We start from the raw sequence: 9,939 nt of genomic DNA, 5'->3' as shown, positions 1-9,939 counted from the left end.
GCTAATTGGCAGCCTACGCTTACTCTCTCTGGTCCGAGGTCCCGTGCAGATAGATAGCACATCCTGTACTCAACGGACAAAAGGACCACATGTAGATAAGGAAGAAAACAGAAACCACACCTCCCGGGTTTCTGGAGGTCTGTCCCTGTCACCAGGACACTGCCCCATCTCCTGGAGTGCACGTCTGTGTTTCTCATCTCATACTCTTCAACCATAAAGGAAGCAGAAATAAGTCCGTCCTCACACTTCCTTCAGTGATGGCCAGGCCAGTGGAGGATAAGAATGAAGTACCAAGTTCAAGTCAAGAACCCTCAGAGAGCTTCCAGGGGCAGGGATGTCGAGGGGCACAGAGCTGGAGGAAGCTGAGTCCAGCAAACTCCAACAGCAAAGGTCCAGCACCCAGCCCTCCAGGACGAGTCCAGGTGCTGGGGAGCCACTCTATCAGCCAGAGGGGAGGAAAGAGGCAGAGCAGTGGAGCCAGATCGGGCAAGGCCCTGAAGGACGTGCTCAGAAACCTGGGCTTTGTCTGAGACGCTTTTTCTGAGGGTTTCTAAGCACAGCCATGACTGAGAGCCAAATGGAGGCTGGGGCTCTGTCCTTCCTAAAGGTCTGGAAAGGCTGGTGGCCCATCAATGACTCACCTGGATGCTCTGGACCAAGTGGGTGGGTAACACTTGTCGGTGGTAACAGTAAAGCCAAGCCCCTGCAACATTTGGCGCCCGAGGCAGTTTGACATTTTCTTTCTTTCTTTCTTTTTTTTTTTTTTTTACATTGCTTCATCTGTATAGCTATGTAGGCAGGTGGGCGGAGAGCAATTCAGGACTGTTGTGTTTCTTGAATGAATGAATGTTGGTCTATCACTGTAACCCCCAGTTCTTACATTATGCCTTGAATGTATTGGACTAAGTGGCACTGGATAATCAGTCTACTGGGTGTGATTCTTTGGAGGTGTACAGAAACCTTGTGGCATATGAGTTCATGGAGCTGCTGTGATACAGGATGCTAAAGAAAAGGGGGGACTCAGGGATGCAGGTGGGGAACAGGACACAGGGGAGAGGCCTGGCCCGGCAGCCTCAAGTCATACCCTGCAGGCGCCCCCACACCTCTCCTGGACACCCCCCTCCCACCCCCGCAGCAAGTCCTCTCCCGCTGGCTCTAGCCTCCCTCCCAGTCCTGGAATTAATAAAGACTCTGAGCAGACTGCGGTTTGCAAGTCTGAAAGCCGGTTCCTGCCCACGTCACTGCCCTGAGAGGAGTGGGGCCCAGTTTCTCCCCAGTACCCTCATCCTTCCCCCTCCCCGGGAAGGGGCAGGCACTCAGATCCACCCTACCCCCTGGCCTCCCCTCCCTTCCCCCAGCAGGCACATCTCAGGCCCCGAGCCTTAGCCCCTAACCCTGAGCATCCCCTACCCTCAACAGCAAGGGCTGCCTTGGGCTCATCATCTCATCAGAGACGCCCCCGCCAAAGGACCCCCAAATAACACGCACAGGAAGTAAGAGCTGTACACTTACTGTGCACACACAGCTTCAAGACAGTTCTTCTAGCATGCACACCCACCCCCTTCCAAACTCTTGGAGCAGCCATTGCCTGAGACCGTGGAGAGGAAGGGGACAGCCCAGGGTCCCAGGGTGACCCAGCAGAGAGCCAAGTCTAGTAGCTACAAGGCATGGGGCTTGCAGAACTAACGTTAACAGCAGCAGCCCTGGAACTAAGACCAGGGGACAGAGCATTTCGGAACTGCAGACGCGGTACAGAAATATATGACCTCATCTCACCCATCTTTGCGATAAGCTCCCAGGCAGGAGTATTTATCACCGTATGACAGATGAGGAAACCGAAGTCCTTTGAAGAGGTTACCCTGATAGAAAGTGCTCGAGCCAGAATTTTAATCCTGGGTCCCACCGAGCCCAATGCCTGGCCTCTGGCCCCTGCAGTCCCGGCCTCCCCCGCTGGCCCTGCCGACTGCCTCGGTGCTCCTGGCTGGAGGAGGGGTCCTTTAACTCCTGTCCTCGGACTGGTGACTGTGCTCTCCTCTTATCCTCCCTCTGGATGCAGGGAAAAGCTCTCAGAACTCACGGCCTTGACTCTTCCCCGTCATAAGCTGGGGTAAAGTCAGGTACCAGTCTCCCCCTCCTATCCTCTGGCCCCCAGATTTTTTCCCCACTTAGGTGGGGAGGCATGACCCCCTCATTTCCCACCCCATCTCACCCCCTCAATCCCCAGGGTCCCGATCCCGCAGTCAGGCGAGGACAGCCCAAGTCCTTCTGGAAATGCTGGTCCCTGTTGTTTCAGCTCAGGGCCTCCCCCTCCTGGCCGCCAGAGGAATGTCAGTCCCAGGTATTCTCCTGGGACAAGGAGAAACCTGGTAGTCTGAGGGCTACCAGGTCTGGTTTGGGTTCTAGGGATGCTCGGCGTTGGGACAGGTGGGGGCCGAGTGATACAGGTGGGGGATGTTGGGCCACTTATCAGTCTGAGTGGGCTCCCCCGCCCCCCTGGTTCTCTGTAGGGCACCTGGGGATCCAGCCTGATCTTAACCAGACACTGTGGCCCGCATAAACTGCAGGGGGCTATATCTTCACCCGTGACAGACGGAGCCCCTGTAATATATCAGTCTCCAATGTGACCCCCCGATGCCCCAGGGAATGACACCAACAGGGTCTCAACCCCCAAGCCATTCTGCCCACAGCCACCTGGCCTCTGCAGACCTGGATCCTAGACCAACCCATCACCCACTCCCCAGCCTCAGGCAGGAGGCTGTGACCTTAACCCACAGAGAATGGAGCCCTGCAGGGCATCAGGGGCCCCTTCCCTGCACCCAGATGCCCCACGGGGGCAGCAGCAACACGGTCTCACCTTCCCAGACATTCTGCCCACAGCCCCGTGACCTCTCCAGACCCTGGCCTGGATGGACCCTGGACCCCAGGTCCAACCAACAGCCCCCTCCCCAGCTTTGGCCTGTCTCTGGCTGGGTCTGGGAGTGTTGAGGGAGTCTGGAGGGCCGAGGTGGGGGGGCAGAGGCGCAGGACAGCTGGCCTGTGTCCCCACACTGGGCCTGGGGCCCAGCCGGAGGGGCGGGGGCCTGGCCACTCAGGCCTTGGCTGGGGCCGGATTTTTGGCCGGGCTGCAGGGCCCTCCCTCCTGCTTCCTCTCCCGAGGGCTGTCCTGGCAGAGGCCCCCCTCGCACTTTCTGGCGGGAACAGGGCCAGCAGCGAAAGAACAGCCGCAGAGGGAAAGCAAGAGAGAGATGGGGGGAAACTCTGTGTGTGTGTGTGTGTGTGCGCGCGTGTGTATGTGCGCGTGTGTGTTTTAAGGGGAAAAAAAAAAAAGAGCCCACAGTCCAGTCCAGTCAGACCCAGCCTGGGAGGCTTGCAAGCCGGCCTTTCGTAATTGCCCCCTCCCCGTGGCCCCCTCCCCGAGGCCGCCCCCTTCTCCCGCCTTCCCGCCCGCCCTCTCTCCCTCCCTCCTTCCCTCGCAGCCGACGAGGCAGCAATTACGCTTTGGGGATAAAACGAGGCGCAGAGAGCGGGCTGGGGCATTTCTCCCCGAGATGGCGGGTCTGACGGCTGCGGCTCGGCGGCCCGGAGTCCTCCTGCTCCTGCTGTGCATCCTTCACCCCTCGCAGCCCGGAGGTAGGCCTCACCCTGTTCCCCCGAAGGACCCGCAGCCCTGGGGCCGCCCGCTCAGGTGGCTGGACCGACCGATGAGAGGGCGCCCTGCCCTCCCAGCACCCTCAAGAGGGGGCCCAGGCAGGAGCCCCTCAGCCACTGGACCCTCGGAACCACCCCTCCTGGGAGCCAGCCGTGCAGAGCAGAAACCTGTCATACGTTTGCCCCGAGACTCAGAATGGTCCCAGACCAGCGCCGGCTTCTGCTGCCCCCACAGAGCGGATGAACCTTGCTCTGTCCTGGGGGGCTCTCTCAGGATGGGGGTCCCGAGCACACTGGGGAAGGGCTGACGAGGTCCCTTTGGGTCTGTGAGCACCGGCAGTTGGCACACCTGTGGACCCAGTGGTTGTGCACACGTGCCCCAGGGACAGGGGACCTGGGCTGCAGGCCAGCTCTGCGGCAGTGAGCTCTCTGACCTCGGCAGGTTCCTCGTCCCCTGGGAAGTCGGGACCTGCTCCGGGTGATGTCAGGGTTAAGTTGATTGCAGGATTGCGGGTTGGAAAGCTGCCGCTGTGGTCTGTCCCTGATGAGAAAGGCTGGGACTTCTGAGCATGTGTGTAAGTGTGTGAATGTGAGTGTGTGCACGAGTGTGTTACATGCCCTTGCACAGGTGTGCATGGTCTGTATATGTCCGATCGTGTCATCAGATAAAGGAAGAGGCTTCTGGGAGGGGATGAATGTTCACAGGTTCATCCCCGGACAGGTGTGTGTGTTTGTGTGTGAGTGTGTGTGTGTGTGTGTGTGTTGGAAGGAGGAGTGTTATAGGATATGCGAAAGTGCCTGTTAGCATGTGCAAAAGTCTGCCACCCAACAGGCGTGTCCCCAGAGGCGATCTGGTGTCCAGGTGTCACTGGGTGTGGTTTGTCACTGAGCACGTGCGTGCGTGTGAGTGTGTGCATGCAAGTGTGTGTGGTATGGAACACCAGCGAGGACAAGGAAGCTGGGGGAGGTATCTGTCTCCTGGTAGAGGGAGAGCCCTGAGTGCTGGGGGCCTGCGTGAACCTGGGGGCACCCCCAGGCCGCCTGGCATGCTCCCTGCCCTGGTCCCAGAGGACGCCCCTCTCCGGGTTGCTACGCGCCTTGGGGGGGACTCTGGGAGTGGTCCCCCAGCGTCCCCCGGAGGTGCTCCTGGCCGTGGGGAGAGAGAGGTGCAGGCAGGCTCCTGAACCTTTGGTGGGGTAGCCTGGGTGGGGTCTGGTTTCCAGGAGAGTCCTCTTTGCCGTGAGAACCAGTGGGGTCCAGTGTCGGGATGGGGGGGGGAGCCACTGGGTGGAACAGGGCCAGGCTGGAGGGCAGGAGCAGGAGCTGGGCAGGGGCAGCAGCTGTTTCCGTGAGATTGACCAGCAGGGCAGGACCGCTGGGAGCAGGGGCTTCCTGCACAGAGGTCAGCTCCCGAATCTGGACAAAGCTGAGGGATGCTGGCGCAGCATCAGGTGGGGCCCTGCGGGGGGCAGAGAGACCATCCCAGGGCAGCAGCCGTCCCCGGGCCTGAGATGGCAGCTCGGGTCCCATCTGAACCTCCTCCCCGGAGTCTGGCCCCTGAACACCTGCCTTCCCAGAGACGGCTCCTCGCTAGAGCATGACACCTAGCCCCCGCAGAAACCCTAAGAGTAGAGAATTTTTATCTACGCTCCACAAACAGGGAGATTGAGGCTGAGGCAGGCTAAGGCAGCACCAGGGGGTGAGTACCAGCCAGCTCATCCCTGGGCTAAAGGATGAGGGAGGTGGGGGCCAGGTTCCAAGCGGCATTTGGGAAGGAGCAGGCCTGGGACTGAGTACTCCAGGGTGGGCCTGCCCTAAGAAGAATGTACCCTCAATGACCGGGCTAAATGCTCTGCTGGCCCTGTTCTTTTTTTGCAAACATAAATCTCAGCTCTGTCCCGGGTGGTAGAGTAGCCGGGTCCAAATAAGGGGTGTGTGAACTGATGCGGTCTTCTGGGGTTTGTGCCCAGAGCCTCCCAAAGGAGGGGCCCCCTCCCACATGCACAGGTTCGCACAAGCACACACACACTCACACCTGCCCGGCCGTCCTGAAGGATGTCACCCTCATGGGTCCCCTAGTCCCAAAGAACCATGTTGCCATGGAGACAAAACAGGGACAACCCAGGAAGGCTCTGCGATGGAAGGGTTGTCTGGACCCATTTAAGATGGGTCAAAAGTAGCTTTGAAGATCATTTGCCCCAGACTCCCTTGCCATTTAAAGAGAGAGAGAGAAATTAAATCAGCTATAATTGGGACCAGCTGCCCCAAACCCCCAGAAATTTTATCATTTTAGCTTTGGGTGGTTTTTCATTTTTGTTTTTCTGATTTGGGAACTGAAGATGGTTTTGAAACAGGGTTTTTTTTTTTTTCCAGCCTATTGGAATTACACGGGGAAGTTGAAACCATTCTGACATGCGGTCTCACCCAAAATTCTTGCTTTACTTGGTCTGAGGAGGGACCCAGACGTGTAGGTCTTGTTAAAGCCGCCCAGGTGACTCTGAGGGGCCTCCAGGGCCTCGGACCCCCAGTTTAGGGGTTGATGCTGCTCTCTGAGTCTGCTGGGGCCAAGGCAGGAAGGCAGGCGTACCCGAGGGGAGGGAGGGGACAGACTCAGTCACTGAAGGGCGGATTGTTTTTGAAAAGCCCTTGGCAGCCTTTCTCCATGCAAACAACAAACAGCTTCATGTGGTCTTATCTGCTCCCCAGGCCGGCCCCCCTGGACTTGGAATTGGCAAAGTCCCCTGCCAAGGCCTGCTGGCCTTCTGCTTGCTCCCAAACAGCCATCTCCCAGCTCTTTGAACCCGGAGCCCAGGGCCCAGGCAGAAGGCCCTGTGTGTGACTGGGGTCAGCTGTGGGTACCTGGCCAGGAATTTCATCCCTCTGGTTCATGGATGGTTTCTCTGGCTGTAAAACAGGGAGGAGCATCCTTGCCCAGCACATCTCCTAGGGCCAGTGGGTGACTCCAGCAATGTCACATTTCAAGTAATACATCAAGTAAGAGGACTACGGGAATGCGAATTTTAAAAACCATGTATTCTCTTATTGGGGATTTGCTAGTGTAAACTAATATCAGCCTTTGTAATTCATACACATTTATAAGGTTTAATTTTTCTCTTGCCACTCATGCCACATTTTGTCTAATGGGGAGGCAGCCTATGTGTAAACAGAGACACAGTAACGGAGGAAGCTGACGAGACTGAGAGAGGGGGTGGTGTAGAGGAAATCTAAGAAGGCTTCATGGCAGAGGTGACATTTGAGTTAAATCTTGAAAGAAAATTAAATGTTTGAGGGGCTTCTGTGGCTGGGAGGTGAGCCTCAGTCTTTGGGGCTCTGGGGGGAAGAACTGGAAAGAGGAGCAGATTCTACCTCAATAGGAGGGAGAGCTCTCTGTTGGTAGAGCTGATAGCATCAGGAGGTGGTGATTTGCCTGTCACTGGAGGCGTACAAGCAGAAACACAAGATGTTCGCAAAGGAATTTCAACCCAGGCCAAAAGACTGTTATGATCCCTGAGAGTCTAGGACCATGATTCTAAGATGCAAGAGACAAGTTCCACCCTGGGCTAGCTGGTGAAACAAGCCAAACCCACATAAAACAAGACAAGTATGCTCCAGGCCAACTGCTTTGGGCCAGCTGAGCAGTGGGAACCACAGGCTCAGAGACGGCAGGGGGGAGAAGTTGAGCCCAGTCTCGGTGGAAGGGTAGGACTTGGAGAGAGGAAAGGGCATTCCTGGCAGGAGGAACAGCTCAGGCCAAGGACGGGAGGTGGGAAGCAGGATGACGCTTCGCATGAGGGCAGGAGAGGAGGCCGCTGCCTTTGCAAAGGCCTTTGATCACCACCAGTCTTATTCTGTCCTCACCTCTCCTGTCCTCGAGAGGGGCCCGGCGGGGGCCCTTTATGCCCACTAAGGCTTCTCCGTTTCCTCAGTGCAAAACGGGGATCGAAACCTCTGGCTCGTGGGTTGTCATGGTTCAGGCATGGAGTTTGGCAGACACTGTTGGGCTCTGAGTCATGGAGGTGGAGAGCAGGGAGAAGAGAGAGCTGGGGAGAGCTGGGTAGGCCCTGGGGAGAGCGAAAGCAAAAGGGGAGCTGGCCGATCCCAGGACGGGCCCAGCCCCTGCGCTGGGGGGAGAACAGAAGCCCAGGAGAGGAACTGGGGGTTCAACCAGACCAGCCTGAGGTGGGGAGACCAGTAACCTGGTTGGGGATGGAAGAGGTCAGACCAGACCTCCAGGCAACTTCCTTGCCTCCCCTCCACCAAATTCACCCATCCTTTATTGAGCACCTATTATCTCCCTGGCCCCAGGCCATGTACTGTGAAGTAGAAACAAAGTGTCAGTCATTAATTTATTTATTTATTTTGGAGCAATTACTGAGGGAGCGCCAGGCCCAGGGCAGGTCTCTGGAACTCTTTGACAACGCAGCAACCTGGCAAGGCAGAAGCTATTAGCCCCACATTGCTACAAAGGAAATTGAAGTTCACAGAGGTTAAGTGACTTGCCTGAGGTCACACAGATGGTAAGAAGTTGGCACTGCCGGGATTAGAGACCAGATGGGTCTGTCCTGAGCCCTTTGCTCCCTCCGCCCACCACATTGTTCTTGCAGCCCCCTCACCCCGACTCTGGAGCCAGAGAGCGGAGGGGTGAGGAGAGAGGAGGGGGAGGGGAAGGAAGGGGAGGAGGGAGAGAGGCCAAGGCAGAGAAAGGCACAGGAGACAGTGCTCAGAGCTGGAAGCCGGAGCCAGAGAAGGCATCAAAGGACCATGTGTGCGCTTGGCAGTTGATGACAGGGCCCAAGCGCCCATTCCCAGCAGGCCCAGCCTCCTGGGCCACCGCTCTGAGCCCCTCAAGGCTCTGAGCAGATTACTTAGACACTCCAAGCCTGGATCGTAGTATCTGGGGCGGTGGGGGTGGGGGAGAGGGGGTGGGGGCGGGGGGGGGGAGGGTTGGCTCAGGGGCTCAGGGGCTCAGGCTCGGGTGGAGGGGCGGGTTGCGCCGGGGCTTTGGCACAGGGGGACCACGACAGCTTGGCATCCTCCACCCTCCTGGGCCATGGCTGAGGCTAACCAGACCCTGGGGCCAGCAGGCCCAGCTGTGCAGCACAGCCAGGCCACAGAGGCCAGATGTCTGCTGGGCATGCTGGGGAGCTGCCTGACATGCTCCCCTAACTCCGTCCGTTCAGCCATGTTCAGCTGGGTGGTACTGGGGCTCAGGCTGGGGCACTGGCAAGGCGGCTTGTCAAGGGGCCATTCAGTGGTGGTGGAGTCAAGGCCTGGTCTGCACCAGGATAGTCTGTTGCCATGACTACACATAGGCTGGGTCTGGGGCCCGGCCTCCCAGTGTTCCCCTGTGAGAGCTTCACAGGTCCGTGGGGACTGAACTCATGATCCGGGCTGGGCAGACGGCCCCTTTGGCCCAGCCAGTGAATTAGCTTTTCCTTAGGAAACTATTCACTTTGCTCATTCATGGTGTCCCCCTCTGGGCCCCCGCACCTCCTTAGACAGCTCTGTGTCAGACAGCCAGAGCCCCACCCAAGCTCTGCTGCCCAGCGGCTAAGGACGCTGACCTCATGCTTTCCTATCAGTGTGGGAATGGCTGGGCCTCGGCTGGCAGCAGCCGCGTTTCCTTAGCGCTTGCTGTCACAGCCCGGGCCTGCTCTCCCACAACGCTGGGTCCTGCCCACGCCGCTCAAGGCTGGAGAGATGTGGAGGCCCAGCCAAAGGTGCTCAGACCCAGTCCTCGGCCAGACCCTCTCCAGGTAACACAGCGTGAGCCATTTGCTCAGAGGAGTGACCTGGCTTTGAATCCAGCCTCCATCTATTTGCAGCTGTGTGACCCCCAGCCTGTGTCTTAACATCTCTGAGCCTGATTTCACATCTGTTAAATTGAAGTTAATAATTCCTGCCCTTCCAAACTTACTGGGCCATTTTGAGGAGCAGGAAAGAGAAAATACTTTGAAAATATAAGGTGCTTGGGTGATATTGGTTACTTTGTAGACACACAGTATTGTTGCCATCATCCCTATCTTTTATCATTAGCTTTTAATTCATTCTGGCTCATGGGGGACTCTGCCTCCTTCCTTCCAGGGGTCCCAGGAGCTGTTCCTGGTGGAGTTCCTGGAGGCGTCTTCTTCCCAGGTAATGTACATGAAATTTGCACGTGCCCAGGTAAGACAGATGCTGATTAAATTTGCAAGAGGCAGACATGTGAACACTGCAAAAGGGAAAAACATTGGCATGCCCGCCTCAGAGGACTCATCAGTCACTCCTGTATTAAAAAGCTGTTTACATGAT

The 9,939-nt window shown here is 57.4% G+C and overlaps 1 protein-coding gene across 12 annotated transcripts in view; it reads left to right on the top strand.

Annotated features, from left to right (window-relative positions):
* Positions 1 to 3,149: 3,149 nt before the first annotated feature.
* ELN (elastin) overlaps positions 3,150 to 9,939 on the top strand; it is a 32,824-nt gene continuing 26,034 nt past the window's right edge. For 11 of the 12 annotated variants that reach the window (XM_069571056.1, XM_069571053.1, XM_069571055.1 and 8 more), the window contains exons 1-2: positions 3,189 to 3,630; positions 9,733 to 9,783. In XM_069571056.1, coding sequence (XP_069427157.1) covers positions 3,549 to 3,630; positions 9,733 to 9,783 — 133 coding nt within the window. In that variant the 5' untranslated portion in view covers positions 3,189 to 3,548. Of the gene's footprint in view, positions 3,631 to 9,732; positions 9,784 to 9,939 lie in introns of all 12 variants that reach the window. The other variant, XM_069571042.1, reaches the window with a different exon arrangement.

The sequence above is a fragment of the Ovis canadensis genome, chromosome 24, assembly GCF_042477335.2.
Source record: "Ovis canadensis isolate MfBH-ARS-UI-01 breed Bighorn chromosome 24, ARS-UI_OviCan_v2, whole genome shotgun sequence".
Taxonomy (NCBI): Eukaryota; Metazoa; Chordata; class Mammalia; order Artiodactyla; family Bovidae; genus Ovis; species Ovis canadensis.
Note: the sequence above shows the minus strand (reverse complement) of the source record. Positions and strands in the feature narration are given on the sequence as shown.